This window comes from Vidua macroura, chromosome 3 (assembly GCF_024509145.1).
Source record: "Vidua macroura isolate BioBank_ID:100142 chromosome 3, ASM2450914v1, whole genome shotgun sequence".
Classification (NCBI taxonomy): domain Eukaryota; kingdom Metazoa; phylum Chordata; class Aves; order Passeriformes; family Viduidae; genus Vidua; species Vidua macroura.
This window is the reverse complement of record NC_071573.1, coordinates 65542075-65565682: the sequence shown is the minus strand read 5'-3', so window position 1 is coordinate 65565682 and position 23608 is coordinate 65542075. Positions and strand designations below refer to the sequence as shown.

The 23608-nt window shown below is 37.0% G+C and overlaps 1 protein-coding gene across 1 annotated transcript in view; it reads right to left on the bottom strand.

The window, feature by feature from the left end:
* MAN1A1 (mannosidase alpha class 1A member 1) overlaps positions 1-23608 on the bottom strand; it is a 138187-nt gene that overhangs the window by 41940 nt on the left and 72639 nt on the right. The window contains exon 5 of the mRNA XM_053973272.1: positions 16664-16758. Coding sequence (XP_053829247.1) covers positions 16664-16758 — 95 coding nt within the window. The remainder of the gene's footprint in view (positions 1-16663; positions 16759-23608) is intronic.

Genomic DNA, 23608 nt, shown 5'->3' with positions numbered 1-23608 from the left:
ATAAGTGAATACGAATGCAGGGAATCCCTCCAGCCTGCAAACTGAAACACCTGCACCACTGTATAAATCCTTTCTATTAACACCATTCAGATTCAGGGACTGAAAGCTGGTTCTCTTTCTAAAAATCAATGATACAAAAAAAAGTTTCTTTTCCCAGCAAATGACACATTTTCTTATGCACAGTTTCGTCCTTCAATGCTTACTAACCACATAAAAATAAAATTGAAGTCAATATTTTAAAGAAGTACTTACATGCAATTTACATCCCCCCCATCTTTATACATTTATAGAAGATACATTTATTCGGTATAATCCTGGCAATTTAACAATAAAGGGCCATCCCTATTTTTCTCAAAATGATATTAGTTTCAGGCACTAGGCTAGAGGAAGTTATGCATTGTATTTATCAGATTCTGAGTCTGAATGTTATGCTTTTGCTCTGTGTTTAATAAACACTATATTTTATTTTATTTTATTTGCTCACTTTTTATAAGTGAATCAAGCTCATTGCTGTTTGCATTATCACAGAAAACCAATGGCTAAAAGATGATTGAATTCATTAATTAAGGTAAGGTCAAGAAAATTTTTTACTGCATAGCAGGCAAATGAAAAAAAAAACCAAACCACAAAGAAACAAAAAAATGACACATAATGTAATACAGGTCTGATTTTTACCTGAGGAAATAACACTATTCCATGTTTTCTGTGATAAGAATTTCTATTACCACTTATTCAACTGTGTTCTACCAAACTCTGAACTTCATCAGTAATCTCTTTATTATTACTTCAAGCAACAAGTACTTTTACACAGCTGTTGTTCATCTTACAGGTGAGCTATTTACAAGAAACCAATGATGCTGACAAGGCACAGCACAATACAGCTTAATTCCCACACATGCACTAAAAATTCTGATCCAGGACAATTTGAATACATAATAAAGAAAAGTTGAAGACTAAAAAAAAAAAGACAAACGTTACTTCAAAAATTCAGGAAAGCCAGATTAGTCAAGATTCGTATTTTTAAAGAAAAAATAATTTTGTTCCATAATCTTTTTGCAGTATTAAATTACAACAATTCCTCACTACAGTAAATATCTTGAAGAAGGAAAGAAGTTTTCTACCCAATTACTTAACAATCCAATAGAGCTGAAAAAGGCTTAAAGACATTTGTTACTTTGGTAGAACAGAAAATGTGAAGTACCAAACATTTCTTCTAAAGTACTTAAAATACATAATCACAATCAATGCACTAATACTCATGGCCACACTTAAGATATTCCTTGGAGGATTTTGTAAACCAGATTATCAGATAATAAAGGACCTGACACTGAGTAGTCAAATAAGCTTTTCTTAACAGTAATGGGATTTTAATGAATACAATGAAAATAATATAATAAAGGACGAAGTGAAATAAGCATGAAGATATTACTATTTCAAGTAATAGAACAAAAAGGGTCAGAAAAAAACCCCACACTTCTGGAACCCTGCTGAAGACAATATGTATACTTTTTGTTCCTGTACCAGCACACAGAGTTTCACTAATCACCTTGAAAAAAGCTTCTGCATATTAACAACATGCAGAGGGAAAGTACATTGCTATTTTTCTTTTATAAATTATCAATGAGAACAATGATGGTACAGTTTTATAAAGCATTTAAGAAAATTTGGTTTCTGTCCCAATTCCAGCAAAACATTTGGTCAAAGGTTTTAAATGTTTTTTGTAATCCCTCACTGCTCTTGATGGCTTTAGTGAAAGAATCAGGATTTCAAGCTTTTTTTTTTTTTTTTATTCCTGCCCTTTTTTTTCCCTTTTTTCTTTTCTGTATTCCCAGCTGTAGACTGGAATAATATAGCATGGAGTATCTTGCAAGAATTGTCACATAAGAAGTACCGTATTTGTTTTTCCAGTGTAATGAAGATCATGTCTGGGACGCAGTATGTTCTGGATAGATATGGCATACTGGTTTGGTTTTTTTGACACTTCTGAAAGATAATGTCAGTGAAAAGTAAGTACTTGTGGTAATGTGCACAATTGCCTTTTCAGTACCAGAGAGACCTTGAACTCAAAAACCACCAAAATAAACTATCTTTAGGTCTATTATGAGTAATCTTGACACATTACATTACATATTTGGAAATATGAGAGCAACACACAGGCCCAAGTTAAAGTGATCAGGGTAAATAAAAAAATTGAGATGACTGCCCTTTCTCAGTCCTGCCTCTTTCAGGAAGGCAGATTTCCAAAGGGTATCTTCAAGGGCCAGCAATCTGAGGCCAAATTTTCTTTGATGTGTGGGTGAATGCAGGGATAGAATATAGAAGGCCAGGCTCCCTTCTCCTCCCTAAGAGGCAAGCATGAAGAACCACCTCTGCTGCAGCTGTGATCTCTGTGGAGAGCACCAGGTCTTTTTCTAATAATCTGAAGTACCTAAGACATGTTTAGTCAATTCATGACCAATTAACAACAAACCAATCTGTGTCACAAACGAAATTTACTCATAAGTAGGCTTTTGTGAACTTGTACTACTCATGAAAATCTCAAATGCCAGTAAGCCTTAACCATACAACAGGCTGAATATTCAAATGACATATTTAAGCCTTCAAAGACCAGCCCAAAAGCTATTATCCATTAAAACAATGCTGACAAAGTTAAGCAAAGCTCAATTAATTTACAAAGGGAATTCTGGGTAAAAAATAAAGAAAACAGTTCATTTATGGCCTCAGTAGAACACTGTGGCATGATTTGAAACAACACGGCTGAAAGACTGGAAGTTCTAATGCCTGTTAGAAAATGTTCATTTGAAAGGAATTAAATTCAAAATGATACATTTTTAAATCTTTGTTCCAGTAGATTCCATTACCTACAGAGGTTGCTGTATGACATGAAATGGCCAACCTGAAAGGTCAGCTGGAAAGACTGTCAGAGTTGCTGCACCACCAACCACAATTTGTGGGATGTATTTAAAACACATGAGCCTCTCCACAGCTCAGAATTGAATCAAGACATTTACATTAATGGGCCTTTGAATTTTCTTATACTACACAGAAATTGCACAACATGAGCACCATTACAAGATATATAGCATATGGATACTATTAAAGCTCAATTATAAGGAATACTTCCTCATTTATTTCTCTAAGCACTACTCCAAGGAATGTAGCAGCAGCTTCACAGATGTCAAGTGGAAGTAGCAGCCTTTCATTTAATTTGCTGAAAGATTGTTCCCTCCTATTAACTAATTTCCTCCTAAAGATGTGTCACTGTTATAACAATAAAAACGTCATTTTAACATGAAGTTTAAACCAGTGAAGGCAAATTGCTGGAACAAACTACTTAGCTGTCTTGCTAACCTCTTTTTATTTCCTTCTCAATAGGTCTCAAACTAGCCCATCATTGTACAAGTCTCATTTTGTCTTTACCCTCTGCTATATGGATTCCTACAGCAACATGCATGCATTTTACTACTGCTTGTTTAATATAAAACAACAGACTATTCTGGAAGCTTTTTAAAATTATATCCAGTCATACCACATCCTCTAAGCCAGATCTACTCAGTTAGGCTATGGTGTGCTACAGTGTCAAGGTCTGCTCATTAAAAAGAAGGAAACACAAGGACACTCAGTTTTTTATGTGAGATTAGAGCGAGAACACCACATATTTTGGATGTTGGCTAGGTGCATCCACCTAACTCAACACTTAAAAGAGAGTCCACATCTACCTATTGGATAAGAAGTCAGGCTGAATGTTTTCTGCAACATAAAGACAGGTTAGTGAGCTCCTACTCTTCCCTGTGCTTACAAAAGTCAGTCTGTAGTGAGCTAAAAGTCAGTCAAGGCAGAACACAATCACCAAAGTGTTGCTCATTGGGTTATTCATTTTTAAGGTTGACTTGCCAGGCATTAATTCTCTACTTGCTTTACTACTTACTTGCTACTATAATAATTCCAAAATTATATGGCAATATTAGGGGAAAAAACCCAGCAGAGTCAGCCTACATAGCATCAAATTTGCCCTGCACTCTTCAAAAATGACTTCAAGTCTTCATAAATGACTTGGACAGAGATCTGGAAGGGATACTAAGCAAATTTGCAGATGATACAAAACTGGGAGGAGCTATTGCCTCCCTTGAGGAGACAGAGGCCCAGCAGAAAGACCTTGACAAATTAGAGGGTTGGGCAATCACCAACCATATGCAGTTCCAGAAGGGAAAGTACTGGACTCTGTACGAGGGATGGGGCAACCCTGGATGTTTGGACAGACTGGAAAATGTTATCCTGGAAAGCAGTGCTGGAAATGGACCTGGGGGTTCTGGTCAATGGCAAGTGGAACATGAGTCAGCAGTGCCCTGGCAGCCAACCCTGTTGGCCTGTTGCCTGATGCAACCCGTGGGGTGTTTCAGGCACAGCATCACCAGCCAGGCAAGGGAGGGGATTGTCCCGCTCTGCTCTGAGCTGGGGCAGCCTCACCTCGAGTGCTGGGGGCAGTTTGGGTGCCACAACATAAAAAAGACATTGAGCCATTCAAGTGTGTCCAAAGGAGGGCAATGAGGATGGTGAAGGGCCTTGAGGGGAAGCCACATGAGGAGTGGCTGAGGTCACTTGGTCTGTTCAGCCTAGAGAAGAGGAGACTGAAGGGATATCTCACCACAGTCTTCAGCTTTATTGTGGGGGGAAGAGGAGGGGCAGACACGGATCTCTTCTCTGTGGTGACCAGTGACAGGACTCAAGGGAATAATGGCCTGACAGAAAAATTCAAGTTTTGCAGTTAAGATTCCATACCTTTTAATGTTGTGAGGAAAAACTTCAGATAGCTACAAAAAGCCTTGAGGCATTCATATACATGACTGAATTTGGAGGAGCTTTTGGACATAAGTACCCATGTCAGTTCTGCAACCACCAATTTTCTCAGCACATCTGAATGAGACACAGCACTGGATATAATTTAGGGTTTTATTTTATCCTACATATCTATGAACTAATTCTTTAATGTGGACTCTTTGTCAGTTGTAATATCTTGTAGTACATGAAAGCACAGAAAAAAGGTGAAAGATACAGTGTGATCAAACTGATTTACAGTGCTGGACTGCCTAATCCATCACAGAATGACTTCAAAGAATACATAAGACACTTAAAAATACTTCTTTCTCCAAAGAGCTGCATGTCATGTAACTACTTTTGTTTTGCCATGTGCAAACTGAGCTTTATTACTGCAAATGCTCATGAAAATTGTGTTACATTGGTAACTTCACAGAAAACAATTAGCAAATTTGAAAATAAAACAATTTAGAAACGTAGGATATTGACAAAATGGTTTGAAGCAGATTCAAGCCATTCAATTATTCACACAATTCAAATATGAATTATTTGCAATCATGTGTCTAAAGAGAAAGAAAGCCAAATTCACTATATTCTTTATTCATTTGATTTGTTCCAAAGTAATTTGCTCAATATAACTAATGCAATAAACTGCAGTGCTGCCCATTCGTTAATATTGAAGTGCAAGCTAGTTATTCAAACTTTTTTTTGATATGAAGAACAAAATGGAATACTTCAGGGCCCTAAAAATACTGATATGCCACTGGCTGTGAAACACAAATCAATAACCAGCATAAGATGGTCACCACCACCATGCTTTATTCACAGTCATTAAGGTCAACCACAAACCTCAGACAATTTGCAAGTTCCATACTTAATGTTTGATTTTTTGTGATTGTTTAGTTTGTATGTTTGTTTTGTTTTTTGTTTTGTGTATCTGAGAGTTATGCATAAAGCAAAACTGACATGAGATCTGCATGAATGTTATTCTCTTCCAATAACCCAACAAAATTTCTGAGTAGGTCCTTTCTAAAATTCCAAGGCTGTTATTTGATTACAGCCTCAGTAACTCACTTCCCCCCTCCCCCTTGTACATTTTATTGTCATTATAGAGCAGTCAAATATTTTAATTTCTGCTTAAAATATTTGATTTGGCTAGCTCTCTGCTCAGATTGAGCTGGATCAAATAAAAGATATAGATGGCTTTGCTTTATCTCAGTTATCCAAAACCAGGTTTGTGATCCCCACATGTCTTGAGAACAAGCAGGTCAACAGTGCCAAACAAATATCCACTTTTAGGCACTTTTGTATTTACTCACAAAACACAGCAAAGCAAGTGGGGAAGACTGGGAGAGACACTTAAGAAGTTCAACTCCTGAGCTGAACTAACCTACTAATGAAGACACCCACATTGATTTCTTGATCTTAGTTATCCATAAGCCCTTAGGCATAACCTGCCCACTATTCACCTGTCAGTAATATCCGATTTGGATTCTCTAGCTAATACTTTTAAAGGAAGCAATAACCTCGGGAGGAAAAGCACATGTCTGAGAAGTGAGAAACCCAAGCCCACTGAATTCCTGGAGAATGTCTCAAGTACTAGGAGAAAAGCTCTTCTGGCAAATGTTGTCCATTTTCTGTTGAAATTTTGTCACAAAAGAAGTGAAAGGACAAGATTCACTGGACTGAAAACTCCTGGCTTTTGGTCTCCCAGAGCACCTTCTCTAATGCATTCCTAATGAAAACTTAAGAACAAAATTCCTAAAACAAGAGAGCAAATTCCCTAGAAGTGTTATGTAAATAAATCAGGTGGTTTTAACTATCTGTTCACTGACAGTGTAAGGATACTGAATAGGTTTAGACCATCGTCAGCGTCTGAGCTACACAGATGCTTTGTGCTTCTTCCCAATCACTTGTTAAAAACAAGACTAAATATAAATCATACTGAGAAGATTACAATTCTTAATAGATTTTACTAGATCAGCTTTGATAGTTGCAAAACCATGCGGTCTGCTTAAGAGCATTTTCTCTTATCAGTTTTGCTGCTAGGATCCTGGTTGTAATTTCTGTTCAGTATCGTCTAATTTCCTAATAGACAAGAGGCTCTGAGCATGGGGTGACCCACAATAACCTTCACGCCTCATAAAGAAAGCAAGAAGGGCACAATTACTCTCCCCCTCAAGTCACCTTGTCATGCTAATTCAACACACCTAGGTAATTTCTATTTTCTCCTTGCATTTCTGAAAAACATACAGGATAGGTTATGAAAAATGCAGACTAGTATGACCATTACAATAATTGCATTGGTTACATTTATTAATTTGTCAAAATTAAGTTAATAAGAGTTTTAGTAACATCATTATATTACTTTATTAGTTTTGAAAGTTATTATCATAAGAACTCTATTTAATTGGAAGCATCTCAATTTACAGAATACATTAAATTCTCAGTAGCATTTTAAGACACTTCAACATATGTAGGTCAATGACCAGTAATCACTGTTTCATACAACTGCTTCAGAAGAGATTTCAGGACAACACTGGAAAAGAATGATAGATGGTTCTAAAAATTACAAGTGATCCTCAGTTCTGAAAGATAAAGCTGAACTTCAGCTTATGTTATTATGGTAAAAGGCCATATCCAACATCTATGCTGTTAAAATCATTCTGAAATGCTAAAGATTATAAAAATCTGAGCAAGGATTAGAGAACAGTTGTCTACCTTAAAACGGATGATGATAATTTGTGAGGACTGCCAAATTACTAAAATGCACTAACTGCACTCATGCCCAGCTGCACATTAATTACTAGATTAGAAAGTTATAATTAATTTTCTTAATATCACTACACTGCTTTTCTTCCTTGAGTTAATAAAAACAGATTGCAATCAATCTTTGTTAATTCATGCTGCAGAACATAACTGCCATAGCTATTTCCATACATGAAGAACACCACATGCACAGCTCTTGCACCAATACCCTGCCTAGAAGCTGAATCTTCTGACATTTTAATGAAGTGTTGTAATAAGGCCAATAAATTATAAATTATAATTTGGTGTAGTGTAGTTGGTATAAAAATCACAAAAGCTTAAAAATGAATTCTTAGAGAATCTTCTTAATGACAAAATTTAGAAGTGGATACCATGTACCAAGGTATTTTGAACAGGAAAACAGGGTTTACTCATAGGTGCATTGTTGAAAACCTTCACTGCTGAGACTTGTAAAATTCCTTTATTGACTGACTTTGTCATTAAAAATCATCAAAAGGGCTCCAGACTCTTGCATATATTGCAAGAAATTTTGAGAACTAGTAAAGGAAAACAACTTTATAGATATATAGGGTAAAGTTAATCAAACTTCTCATCAAGAGCATTCAATTATAAATACAGCAAAGATAATTAAAACAGCATTCAAAGAGCATATATTCCCCTATCTGTGTCCATATCTGCGTTAGTAACAAAAGGTGTTTTTATAAGATGTAAGGGATTATTCATCTAAAGTCAATGCACCATTTTTTCATTTTCCATTAAGCCCAAAATTTGGCTTATTTCTCCACCCTCATTACTGCTTAAAATGTATATTTTTTTCCCTCTCCTCACTTTCCTTCCTTTGTAAAAGATGAGTGTAGAAATATGAGAATTATGACATTGTGGCATCCAAAGTATGGTGGCCTATTCTATTTTTATCTAATAGAAGTCTTCACATGGTCAACTTAAGTGTGAAAGAAAGGGAAGAGCAAATGTCAGCAACAAATAAAGGTTGACAATATTTGTTATTTGGGTGTTTGTGATTTTTAATGTTCATGAAGTCTTCTGGGGAATGGTAAAGAGAAAGTAATTTTGTATTTGTGAAAGACGAGATAAGAAAAGGCATTTTAAGAGAGTATATAGCTTTCAGCAGCAAAGGCAGGCACAAGCTTTTTATTACATATTTTTTTCTCACAAGCTTCCCTAGAGAAGCTCAATTGCCAATTTGCCCTAATGTTATAAATACGTTTTTTATACATACATGTAAAAACATCTGTAAGTTTGTGTTGAGGTATACATACACACCTCCTCCACCCCCAGTGTATACCAAAATACACATAGGCTTGATTAGCACTCTTTCCAGAATATTCAGATATTTCAGTATATTTAAGATCTTAAGGAACAATGTACTAGATGATACACTTTGACAACTAGGATTTATTGATCAACTCTTCCATAAATGATTGTACCTTAAAGCAGGCACAATCCTGCTTTACACAATACGCAGGTGAAAATTAGGTCATACATGATACAAGCAATTAAAAGGGAAATGGTCTTTAACCAAGAGCAAAGATTAATGTGCCTACACTCAGGTGTCAGCATTCCCAGCACAGTCAGTATTAGAGAAGGAAAAGCCAGACCCTGGGCACTTGATTTCAGGGCAGGATAAATGCTCCTCAGGCTGCTTCACAGTGCCTTCTGCAGTGCCCCACTCCAGCAGGAGCTTGTTCCTGCAACATGCAAATGTATCTCATCTGGAACTGAGCCTCATCCTGCACATCTTCACAAACAACTCCAACTCTCAAATGTGACTGGCAGTTCAACACTAAGGGCTCCCTTGCAACTCCTAGGCAACCGGAAGGTATGGCATACAAATAACTCCTGATTATCTGCCAATATCGAGGCGATAACAGCACTTATCCAGCTAAAGCAGGAGCACAAGCAACACCCTTAGCCATCTGCTCATTTATAACATCCTGTTTTCAATAAATCCAATTTCAAAAACTTGCAGAGGAGCAAGAATGGTTTTCTCTCAGGAAGCAAACTGAGGATCTGATTCAACTTTCCCACCCACTGTCACTGTATTCCAGTGAGGGGCTGGTTACAACCAGACTGGCAGGAAATTGGATGTACATGCTTGGTACATGCCACCAATTGGCATATGAACTTCCTAGTCCTGATTTCTTCTAGGACAAGACACAAAACAGTTCAACCTGCTTATCCTCCCCCTTTCTGACACAGAAAACCTTTATATCTTCTATATAAATAACATACCAAAAAAAGCAACTCCCCATTTTTTTAAGCCATCAAGACAAAATCTCATGATAGTCAGGGAAGGTTTTGATACCCTGGGGAGTGTCTGCTTATGAGGGATAAGGCCCATGAAGTGGAGCCTCTGGTAGCCAGCTGGTTTCTGTGGGACTGTCTGGCAGCAGGCTGGTTTGGTTTTGTAAAAGAACATTACCTACTGTTAGCACCACAGAGATCTATAAAGTGTTTGTAATTGTACATTTTGTGCTGAGGAGTACCATAACTAATACTCACATAAGCTTTTACACAGATAAGTAATATGATAATTATGAACTTGCAAGTATCTATATTCATTTTACATTGCACTAATAAACTGTGGGGAAAGAGTGTTTAAACTTAGAATCTGGGACTAGAATCTTTCTTTTGGCTATAAAAAAAGCACTTAAACTGAGAAGGATATTTTGCAGTAATAATAATAAGTCCCAAATTCTTCCTGTGTTATTGCCAGAGGGCAGCCTCCCACACAAATTCTGCATTAAAATATTGAATTGAAGCTGCTAGTTGAATAATAAAGCCTATCATTATGGGCTATCACAAAAATAATATTTTTCTTGGTTCTTTTTCTTTCTTGACAAAGAGCTACATTCCTTGAACTGTCTCATGAAATTTTTGTGATATTATTATAAATGAGATTTTTTTACATTGCTTAATGGTAAATCAGATACCACCACAGGTCAAATATACTGAATATTGAATATAAAGCACTAGTCATGCAATGTGGACCAGCTACTCATTTCAGCTGAGGTAAAAACACAGCAAGGAATTCCACATGAGGCAAAGATGCGGCAAGGAATTTGTTTCCTGTCGTGTTCTAACATGTCCTAAAACATGGAAATTTCTGATTTTCTGTTATTTAACATGCATAACTATTTTTCCATGTTGTTTTACATTCAATCGACTCAAGAAATGTAAACTTGTTTATGAATCATGCAATGAACTGAAATGGCTGTGCTGAAAAAATGTACCCTTTGCTGAAATCATCCTTGTCACTAGTTACTTATGAATTAGGATGTAATTAATTCCCTCATCTCAAGATGTCAGTGCTTTCAATTAATTGTGCAAGGTCTTCTTTAGTCAATGGAAAGAGATAGGTATATCCAGACAGCAGATCATTCTGTAAAACATATGTTTAACACAAAACAAATAATATTTAGAGAGGCAAAGTTCAGCCAGGATTCTCTCTTTGCATCCAGTGCTAATACAAATCCACACTGAGATCCAAATGCCTGAAGGCAAAAGTCTGCTTTCCATTGGTCTGTTTTGCTGCAGGGGAAATCTCAGTGTTTAACTCAATATCCAAATCCTTTTTTGTTATTATTACCACTTTATTACATCAGTGGAGTCATCTGCCAAAACCACACATACAAAGCCTTTATAAAGTATGTCTGCTACTTTTAGCTTTTTTTTCTTAGGTAATTTTGATTTCTTCCTCTAAAATTATGCTAAAATTAGACAGAGGGGATATAATTAAAGATTTCATCTAAACATAGCTTCTGCATGATTCTACAATAACAAACTGTGCAGACAGTGTAAGCTTTTCATCTCTAAACTCTCTTTGAAAATAGGTTTATTTTTGCCAAATACAGTCAAATTTGAAGAATAACCTTTACTTAACTCTGCAAATCTCTGCAAATTCTGCAGGGTTTTTTATTTTTTTGATTTTATACTTGAGTTAGCAAACCAGAAAAATTAAATTATCCATCCTGGTTATATCTCTGCAAGAAAGTGCTTCTTACCTCACTTGGTAAAATCTTGTGTCATGAGTAAAAGCATGAACTGTTAATTCTGTTAAATAATATAGTATCATACAAAAATTTTGCAAAATAATGTAACAATCAATCACATTTCAGGCATTTCTGACTGTAAGTGGGAGAATCAAGCCGCCAAAAAGGTTTACTAAATTTACATGTTTGGATCCCTTGGTTATATTCTCAAACTTTCTCAATGCATTAAAACCCCCTTACAAACTGCATTGATTATGACATTTTGGAGATGTCACAGAACTCAAAAAGAAACATTCTGTTACATGCTGAATTCTTTCCTTAAGAATATTGGAGTTTTTCAAATGAAGTGCCACACACTCAAGACATTTTGAAGACCATGAGACTTCAAACATGTTTTGAAATTACTTTGAAACTTTGAAATATTTTCAAGCAAATCCCGTTGTTTAAAGACCAACATTTCATATCTCCAAGGTGGTTGGTTTATTGGTAAATTTCCACATTTCTACCTACGTGGAAAGTGCTGACACAGAAGCTTCTTTAAATGCCTGCAACCTAAACCACTGCCACCAGCAGCCTCACTTACTCACCAGAGTGAGTGCAGACAACATCACCTGTGTGTGCCATCCTTCCAAAAACCATAGCATTTTAGCATAAAACCCCTCTCCAAACAGCCAGATTCTGCTGGGCAAGCTGAGATGGTGGGGAGAACCATCCTATTTAGCACTGCTGTCACAGAACAGAAATCTTACCTGGTGGTAAAAAGTTGTTCTAAATAAAAAAAACTATGGGTGAATTTTTTTTGCTATTTTATTTTTTTTTCCAAGTGTTGTGAGATAAAGAACAGTGTTTGAAACTTTGCTATGGGTGTATCTCCTTGCTCTGAATACACAGTGGCTACAAGGGCTCAGAAGTGCCATGAAAGTCTTGTTTAAACTAAACACTTAGGGGCCTGGAAAGGCTGGTGGCATAATTTAACTGTGCTGTACAAAATATAGCAATTAAAAAAAATAGTAATTTTGAAAGTCAAAAGAGGACCTTGCTTTAAAATCATGCTGACAACATCCTAGTGACATAAATATTACAGCCCTGACGCTTCCATCCTCAGTTACCTATGAATAACTACTTTGTGCAAAACATTTAGCAAGGCCCCTGCTATTTCACTTCATAAAATATGTTATATTGAATACAACTCAGACCCACTATTTATGTACAATCAATATTAAACTGTAAAAGGCAAATAATCCTGAACTGACACCAGACACAATAAACATTCTACAATATGTCAAGTAAATCTTACCAATCCCTGTGGTTTGATTTCAATACAATTTAATCACATGTATTTCAAACTCCTCTTTTTTTTAACTTCTGTTAGGCATTCCCACCCAGACTCACTCCAACAACACCTCACAGCTTTTCCTTCTATACAACACTTCCCATAATACCTTAAGCCAGAAATTATTATATAACTTAGGTTTGTCATTGAGCCAGAGAAACAGACACAGTATCCCCCTTAGCCACAACAACGCTTATAAACAGGCTGGACATCCAAAAACCCTCAATTTCCAGGTTATTATGTTTCCAGTTATAAAAATATTATTTACTCTAGTTTAAACTTTTTCATTAAGGCAGCTATTTTTCGAAGTTTCAGATGCACTTAAAGGTTATATGCTACACTGATTCTTCATAACAAGGCAGGCACTTTAATGCCTAACAGTATTGCTACATCACAGCGCACAAGGCACCATAAATAACCTTAAAACTATGCAATTGGTCAAGGTATAGAGAGCAAACATTTAATGGAAAATATATTATTTCATATAGAAATTCTTCTGGATTGCTTACTGGCAAAGAGTAATGTGGTCTTATTGGAAATAGTGACTAAAATCCATATACAGGTCTGCTTTCAAAGGGGGGAAAAAGTGACTTAAAGACAAAATTTCCATCTTTTCAGATGGAAGAAAAAAGCACAGACTTTTATGTATATTCTGATGTTTATTCCTGATTGATTCAACAGCATAATAACAATCTTGGTTCTTTTCTGTATTTGACAGCTGGGCATCTTCCCCAAAAAAACAACCCCCATACAGCTCTCCCTTTAATAGTTACAGGGGTAATAATAAGTAGATGAGTTAAAAAGATGATCTGATCTTGCAAACTTGATGCAAGTCTGGGTATTTGTTAAAATTACTTAACTCACTAAGTGAGTTATCATTTCAGATTTTTTTGATTTCTATAAATCTGAGAGGTAAATTACAGAAATACACAAGCAATCTGATTGATTAGTCATAAACTCCTTAAAGTTTATAGAGAAAAAGAGAAATTACAGTTTTAGCATAGAGAAACCAGATTGTCACAGCTTACTAGGAAGAAGAAAAAAGGGATCTAGTGGTATTTTCAGAAACTGTTATAGTTGGCATTTTAAAAGTACTGAAGAAGAAATATCTAAACAAAGGATTTGTGTGAGAGTGGAAAATAAATAAGTAAGCGAATAAAGAAATAAAAGTGGCTTTGCCAGTTTATGCTTCTTATCCTCAAAAATAAGACTCAAACCTGTCTATCAACCCACCAGTGCTCTATGCACTTCTCTCTCTACAGTCCTGTTTTAAGCCAGAAGAGTCCACAAGTGCTATACCCACACAGTTTACTTAAATAAGCAAGTGAGCCATAGGAGGAACTTCAAATTTTGCAGCACAAGCAGAAGTGAAAAACAGATGCTGAAGGTGAACTGAAAATACAAAGCAACATCAGAAATGTGGAAGTGCAACTGAAATTTTAGAAAGAAAGAAAAGGAAATCCCCCTACAAACCACTTATCTAAGTATTTAAATTGTATTTTAGAGACCAAAGGAAGTTTTTCAAGCAAACATACTCAAGAATTGGCAAGTATTTTTAGCTGAAGAATAGTACAATGAACTTTTTATCATATTTGATAATAAGAGTTCCACAAACAAAACAGTAAGTGTCCCATGATTACTAAGTGGTGAGGAAACAGGCAGGATGAACAGCAACAATGGAAAAGATAAAGAGAATAATGCTTCAGTTGGATGTCTTTGGTATGCAAGGAGACAAAAGCACATATATATGTTTAGACACAGAGGCATCCAAGGAGAGAGCAAGTCTGGCTATGATGGTACAGGATGAGCAGAGAAAACCAACTATTTTCTGAAGAAAATTTGCAAAGTTGAACAAATATCCAGCTCATCTCTTAATCCAGAAATAATAATTTAAAAATAACCACTGACATCCATAATCTATTGTGAGTGTTTTCCAATTTGAAGCATAAATCAAAATAAAATCAAACAAAATACTAATCAGAAATGAGGCATATTAGATCCGCAATGTATGCAGGCTTCAGTGGCTTAGCAGTTCCTAAGCCTGGATGACAGCATATTTGTTTACTCACAGTATTATGGAAGAGTCATCTACTGAAGGTCAAAGCTAGGCAGATGTGCAAGGATTCAGAATGAATAACCAAGAACCCAGCATTTCATGCCAATTTTTCTGCCACAGCAAAGGAAATTATCTCAGCAGAAATCCTCTTTCACTTTTGTGCCAGGTAAGAAATGAATCTCTTTTGCATTACCACCTTGTACTGTTTGCAGCTGACATCTGTAGTGCCCCACAGCAGTTGTTTGTTGTGAGAAGGTAGGAATAAACCATAAAGATCGACCACATAATTTGAATTATATGCAAAAAGAACATTAAAATATTAACAGTTAAGGAGGGATTTAGATAGGGGCTATATAAAAGATGTATTTTTAGCCTGAATACTTTAAGCATGCTTAAATATACTGGGTAGAGCAAGGTATCATTGTTTTGCAATTGCAAGCATATGCAAGGCTTTTGTATTCAGAATTTTCTCTAACAGCTTAAAAACAAATAACCAGCATGCCTCAAGCTGCTGTACTACTGAACTTGTGCAGAACTTATTAAAGGCTGTTGTGAAAAAACTGTTAGCATGCATGTAAGTAACCAGCTAAAGTCCACAGATTATCACCAGGCAGCAGTTAACCAGCCCCTTCAATGATGAGAAAGTTCAGGAGTCACTAACTCTCTCCTGCTCCCACACACAGATGTGTTTTTTTTGGCTTTCTACTTCATTGCTGTTTGAAAGGAAGGTAGAAGAAAGGCCTGTCTGAACTGACATGCCAGAGGTTTCTGTAGGACTGACCCAGAGCAGTTTACTGGGAAGCTAGAAGCAAACACAGCCAATCAAGCAACATGTCAATGTCCATCCCACTATGGGGAAAAGGTGCACTCCTATATAGAGCAAGCAGGGAACAGCAGATTGTTAAGGGGCAGCCACTCAAAAAACCCCATCACCATCACACACACATGTGAAATTCCTTTTTATTCACCTTCTTCTGATGTGTGATGCTGGGGTTTATTATCAGTATGAAGAAAGTTGATGTATCCTTATGAAGACACAAATACACCCCACAGGTGTAATTTTCAATATTCTTCACCAAGCAGTGCAAAGAAACCATTTTTCTTTACCAGCACAGTATCACAGGTAGCAGTCCTGTGTTGGACCAAGAAATTGCTGATATGTCTGGAGCCAGATACTGGAGGCAAGAGTGACTTCAGGAAAGCAAGCATCTCCTAAAGAGCAGCAAACACAAAGCTGCCTTCAAACCATGACTGCCCAAAGCAAAACCACTCATTGGGAGAGGGTAGAAAACAGTGAGCCTCTTGTAGCCAGTATTCCTCTTGTTTCTTGATATGAAGGACATGCTTATACCACGTTTGAGAACAGGTAAAAATAAGAGTACAAAGTGGCTAAAAAACTTTCAAAGTAGCACATGTCATAATGCTCTTAGCCTACCTGAACACTAAAAGGACTTCAGGATGAGCAACATACTAACTGACAAAAACACACTGTTCTGCAACGAATAAATGTATTTCTGTATGTATCCTTCTGTGTGCAACATACATCCACTTAAATTTCCCAGTTGAAACTATAGAACCAGAAGGACAAAACCTCTGCAGCAATTGTAATAGTTTTGTGGCAAAGATGGATTAAACATAATTTTTTAATGTGTTCTAGTCACCAAAAAGCAATAGTTTTACCTCTTGATATTAAGCAATGCCCAAGGTATCCCAGTGGGAGTGTTGAAAGCAGGTAGCAATTTCTCTCCAAGCTCCACTGCCTTTTTTCGGAAAATCTGAAAGTTAAGAAGAAACCAAGTGTTGGAAAATGCATTGTTGCTCCAACTAAATTAATTTAGCTAATATCATTACTGAGCATATGGTACAATCCATCTCAGCACAACAAAGCATCCTTGCTCCTTTAGCGTGACGTCAAAGGAACGAAGCAGCACAGTCTGTTTCCATTGCACCTGAGAGGTGAGGAGAGAACTAACACAGCAGGAACACACAGTGACAATGCCCAGATGACCTGCTCCTGGCACCACTGGCATCGAGCCAGAGCCACCAGTACAGTCAGACCCAACACTGCCGAGCAGGTCACACCTGGCAGGGACAGCCAGGGAAGGGGCCACGAGCCAAGGATGCTGCTGCACCCTGGCTGGCTGGCCAGCAGCTCCCTGCCCCAAGTGCCACGTCCTCCTGGAGCCTGGGGACACAGCTGCAGCAAGGCCACCTTTGCTCTCTGTCAGGTTTATCACGGGGCTCAGCACGCTGTGGGAGCCTGGTCTGCGTCGCCACATGGCTGCTGTGCTGCCAACCTTGCACAGGCAGACTGTGGCAAAAACACCCCCCCCCACATCACCAAAAAAAAAAAACCTCACACATTTTGCAGCACTGCAGTCTTTATGGACTCAGCTGGCTTATATCCAGAGAGTGTCAGTGCCACAATTAATCAATTATATATTGGAATATAACCCTGCAGCCAATGAGACTTAACTGATATGCAGCATCTAAAGAGTTTCAGCTTCCATTTCAAAAACATCAAGCAGAAAGACCCCAAGTGCTTACCATACACCCACAAGAATGACAGACTAATTTAACAAGAGGAACTTTTGTGTCCTTTTTAGTTAAAAAGCTGGAACAAAGAGGATTTTGCTTTCCTTCAACTGCCAGCTCAGCTCAGGTTACATTAACATTACTGTTTGTGCACTGAGTGCTCTACTAAGAGAGTTTTTAATTAGAAACAATATTGTTCCAACTTAAATATAGAAACCTATTTAGTGATTTCAATATGTGGATGTTCAAGGCCTATCTGCTTGGAATTACACTGGGCTCTTGTGCAACACTCAAAGGGATTATCCCAGGTGTAGTAGTCAAAATAGCAAAGTCACCTTCATTGTTCTCTCTTTCTAATAATGGTTCCTTTAACTAATTTTTTCTCCTCAGGCATATTTATGATGGATTTATATTTATTTATGTATTAGAAATCAGTTTGTACATCTGATGCATCTTGTGGTGCAGCCATGCATATATGTTTATGTGAATATATAAAGACATTTGCTGGGCAAAACAAGATAATTAAGAAATTTCTTTCCACAGAAATAAAATACAATTTGTGAAACACTACTTTCTAAAAGCCAAGTTGAAGGAAGGTTTTTATTATTGAAAAATATGTGATCAGGAGTAAATATAAAACTCTGGAACAATCATGTTACTATAAAGAAGCTCCAGATTATCCCATCCCACAGTCCCTCCATATGATACAGATCTCAAGATTTCTCTGGCAACAGTCCAAGATTTAGAATTACAGTAAAAGATATTGAGGGAGGTTAAGTAATTTCAAGTCAAATTATGTTGGAGTCAGAAAACTTTCTTGAGTGGATGGCATCAGAGTGCTGGGAGAAACTTGAAGCAAAGCAGCAGGGAAAACAATTTGCCTGGAAATCCCTTCACAATCCATGATATTTCTGACTTCCCAGTTTACCAATTATGTGGATTCTGATTAGAATTAGTTATGGATTTGTGATCTTTATCCAGCACATAGTTCAGTCTTCCCAAGGCTTAAAGCCTTGGTGAACACTCAGAATGAGTTGGTGCAGAACATAATCACCTCTTAGTAGATTTCCTTGGGAGGAGCAAGGGACAGTAACCCACCTGGAGCGCACAAGCTTTCCCTCATTTCACAGCCACATTTTTCACCTTGGTCTGCTGAAGCCAAACCTATCCTTTAGTCTTTTAGCACAAGAGAGGCCTCACTCAGCCTTTCACAGCATATGCTGTGATCAACTCATCAGCCTCTCTGCCCTGAAACACTGAAGTACTGACAGGAGAGTGGCTGCAATCATCCTCCTAAGCCGTGGGCACACCAGGACCCTGACATTCTGTAGAAGCATCTGCTGCACAGCATAAACCCCCTACCTTTAGCCATACCTAAAGGGGCTAGATAGATGTCTTATGGAATGCTGTTAAAGGTGCCACTGTATTCTTTTTAGATGTTTATGTAAGGACAAGAGGAGATCTCCCCTTCAAAACACAAACACTTAACCGCAGCAGAGGCAGCAAGGCTCAGTAGCTGCTGTACCTTGCAGGCTATATCAATCCTTCATCATTAAAAACATTACATGTGAGATGTGAGCCCAGAATGAGATCTTTTACAATAATTGCTTCTGGACAAAAATGTGATGTAGAGCAATAATGCTTTACTTTGAAGTATTTCTATCAACTCTAACATATTTTTTAAATTGTACTGTATTTATTTTATACATAAACAACACAAATTCTCTCAAAATAAAAAATGCCTGCTTTAAGGACATGTCACAAACAATGGCTATCAAAAAATAAACACATGAAATACAAAGCAGTAAATATTGTTCCATGTATGGATATAGAAGGAAAAGGTAATTTAGTTCTGTCACAGCTAGTGCCCTGAACACCAACATTAGAATACACAGTGAAGCCAGGCATTCTAACTTCTTTCTTGTCCAAAATGCACCTCCTCTAATGCACTAAACAATTTTCATAGTAGGCTATTAGGAAAAAAGAATTTTAAAATATTTTTAAACAATTGTACAATTTTGAAACAAGTTCTGAGGTGAAGATGCACTTCTTGTTTAGATAAGAATTTCAACAGGTTATTACTAATGCATGCTGGTGATTTTCCTTCTCCTTCCAAAGGTAAAAATAAAAATCAACTACGGACATTGTCTACTTTTACCTCTAGGTCTTATTTAATGTGGCAGAACAACTGACAGGTAAATCACTATCTCTGAAGTAGAATGGCATAGACAATAATGACAAGACTACAACACTGAATGAGTGAGCACAATAAATTGTAGCCTCATGCAGTAAAATTATACTCTTTCAGCAAGGGTAAAAGGGTGAAGATAAATAAAGGAATGCCTTTATTTCTCAATTTGCAACTTTAAAAGCTAATAATAATAATAATAATAATAATAGGAAAAGCAGGTGCTGCAATTATTGCACATCATCCACAATGTTCACTGTATTTTTCTTCTGCAGAAACCTACAATATTGGACAAGAAATAAATATTGTGCTGGGTAAGATTTTTTTGGGGGGTAATAGAAGTAAATAAACAATAGGAACTTCTGCTTATTATCTCTACTTCTGAATTGAATTTCAGCTTTTGCCAAGCCCCGATCCTTCCCCACTACCACCAGTAAAGTGAATGTTTGGTAAGCACAAACTGACAGCCATTACGAGAAGCACAAAACAAAGGCAGAAATGACAGAGCACAAAAATCAGAGACATTATATATAATAAAGGAAAACATCCAGGGCAAAATTTCCCACCCAGTAGTTATCTTTGGAGCCTCAAGGGCCTTTCCTGGCTTTTCCTCATGAATGCTCATCCAGCAGAAAGATTACTTACATGAAGTACTCCAACTGGGTCAGAACTGGGAGAAGCTGTCATAGTCCTATACCTGACCCCACCCTTCACTCCATGTTTAGTCTAAATATTCATCCAAAAAATACAAAAGTTCACAAAGCACTCCTGAGGCCTTTATCACTTTCTCCAGTGTTCTATCATATCTAGCCAGCATACCTTTTAAAGAAAGGGGACTGCAGAGTTACTTACCTGACATATTGGCATTCCCTTTGGTGCACAGAGTAAGCCAAACTGCCATCAATCCCTTCTTTTAAATTGAGGATTCACAGCAAAGTACTATGATTACCTTTAAAGAGCAATGAAGCCACTAAAAATTGCACTGATACTTAACTCAGCTAAACACCATACTACAACAAGGAAAATTACTCTTAAGTGAAGCACTGTGGTTCAGGAAAGAAAATTATAATTGACACAAGTCACAAACACATGATCAGTATTTAAAACTATAAAGTCGGGCAGGATACGAAATGCTTTCTCAAGCATTTCTCTTTAACCTAATTTTTGATAGTAGTCAGACTTTGGATGTGAGAAAATTATCTTTTTAAACTCTAAGGTGTTACCAGCATTTTTTAAAAGTATAATGCTGATTCATACTATGTGAAGGTCCTCTGTAAGATGGACTCCTCCATGAAATACGTAGAGATTCCTTCACACTCTGCAGTCTTACTCAAAATCAGCACTAAAGCAAATTAGATATTTACTATAATAATACAATAGATTAGACAGAGGATAGAGTTACTATACTTTCTATTTCAATCTCCGTTTATATCAGTAGACTGTGAATTGTTAAAATAAGCTCAGGGTTAATAAAGAAGCACTTCCATTGTCCTTTGAGTTACCAATCTTGGGTCCCTTACAAACACAAAAGTCATGTCAGACCACCACCATTACTCCAAGCCAGCAGTCTTGAGCAATATTTGAGTAAGCACTGGTAGGTAAACAAGAAATCCACTTACGGCTGCACACACTCATCTTTCCTGTTACAGTCTGTTCATTCCATTGGCAACACACACACCAAGCCAGGGAACAAGACATTATTTTCTCACTCATTAGATAGCCTTATATATTTCTTAAATACATATAAGTATTTTTGGTCTTCATGAGAGAGAACAAACTAACTAGCTAAGAGATCATACATCCAGAACTGTGATGCTAATGTTAGAACACCCAACACCACAATCAATCAGATCTTGCAGACTCTTCCGTCCATTAACAAATCTTATTAAGGAAAAGAGTGTTCCCACAGAGAAAAGAAACAAGGCTCTGCCTGCAAAGATGCAACCACAGGGCAAAGACCAGACCTGTCATTTGGTGAGCACTGGCTTTCATTATGGTGCAAGAATGTTATCTCCTCTGGATAAACAAAAATGTTTCCTCTGGCTGGAATGACAAATCTCTTTGAAAATGTCAGATTACCTCATTATAGTTTTAATTGCTATGGCTAATCAGGAAGAAAAGAAAGCACAGGAAACAAATACCTTAGAATTGCGTATGTGGCACATCTAATTTTAAAAAAGGCATAACATGGTACAGCATCATAAATTAAAGAACAGCCAGAATTCTGCCTTAAGAAGTCCTCCACATAAAGGGAACCAGAAGTTAAAATTTAACATCAAAGGAAGGAGTACTATATTTTAATCTTTTTTTTTCAATTGACAAAGACATTTTCTCAACATTTCTAATTCTATCAAATTAAGCATTTATCATTTTTGTTTTTATATTTACAGATAAAAACTGACAAGTCACTAAGTAAGATTTATTGCTTTCTTTCCTGTACCTGACTGCCTTTCCCAGTAGGGTAAGGAATGAATATTTCAGTGCAAGAGCAGAAAACGAGAGCAGAAAAATGAACAGGGACAGGCCACTTTCCTGCTCTTCAGAACACTGAATAGAAATTCTCTCAGCATAACAAATGTTGATTTGGGTTCAAAGTGATCTGCTAACAAAAAAGAACCTTCTTGTTCTTATTGGAACAGCTTGTTCCAATACCTTCTTTACTGAAAGACAATCCAGGATTTTTCTTATATTTACATTTGTTTTATTTTTACATGTTATGTAAAAATGCTACCAAAATTGTGGTACTCCACCTGACATAACAGAATACGTGAAATAGTGTAAGCTGAATTCTGCCACTATCTGCAATACCAAGTGATACTATACCTAACTGTAATATTACTTGAAACATATTTCCTGTAACAAATTTTCAGTGTTTATGACAGCTGGATAAGTTACCCAGATGCTGGTGTTAATTCATCAGCAACTAGTGCTTTTACAATTACTGTCACCTTGACACTAGCAGGTGCCAGTGAGTCGTATTTTATTCAGTCCTCATTTCCAGCAGAGTTGAAGCAATTTATGAATATTCAGTGCTAAAAGGTGTGGAGACAATTAATAACATTTCTGGAAACAAGCATTGTAATGAGTCACATCAGTGTGTTCATCAGTGCCAACAGAAGAGGCCAAATGGTCTTCAAAGAGGGCTTTCACAGCTGTAGAAGTATTCTGTACATCTAGATCCACAAGTGTCAAGAGTGTGTTTTGAGCATTTTCCCCAGGAAACAGACTGTGTTCAAGACCAATCTCCTAGCTCTGGGCCAGCCCTGGTCCTGCTGGACTTGAGCATGTGATATGCCACACCAATATGAGCGCACCTCCAGGACTACACCCAGTCTCAAGTTTTCCTACCAGGATAGAGAAGAGGGGGACAGTGCATTCAAAACAAGTGGCTCCACTTGAGGCTACACCTACAGTAGTCAAAGATCAGTCGAGCTGATCAACACAATGGCACACATCGACACCAGTCAGCATCACGTTCTTCACCATTCTGAGTTTTGGGAAGGCTTTCCAGTTTGCAAGCGTAATGTCAAACCCAAAGCACCTGTGCCCATCTGTACAACTCTTCACAAAGCTTTTGAAAACAGTGATTATAGAAATATGAAAATGACTTACTGGAGAGCTTCAGGCAGCTTGTGGTATCTGTGAGCAACCACTCACCTGCAAACTGCTAGAATAGCACGTGTCTTTTTCACAACTACAGGAAGTAACAAACATGAGTAAGCTTTTAGATTTGTACTACCCTTTCCAGAATAATCTAATATGCTGGTCACCAGCTTGTAGAAGAAAGTTCACATTAAAAAACTATTTATTGCATAAATTAGATTAGATTTTAAAAAAGGAAAAAAAATCCCTTCTTTTATTCAGTTAGCCTTTTTTTGTTATGGTTTCACTGGCGGCAAGAA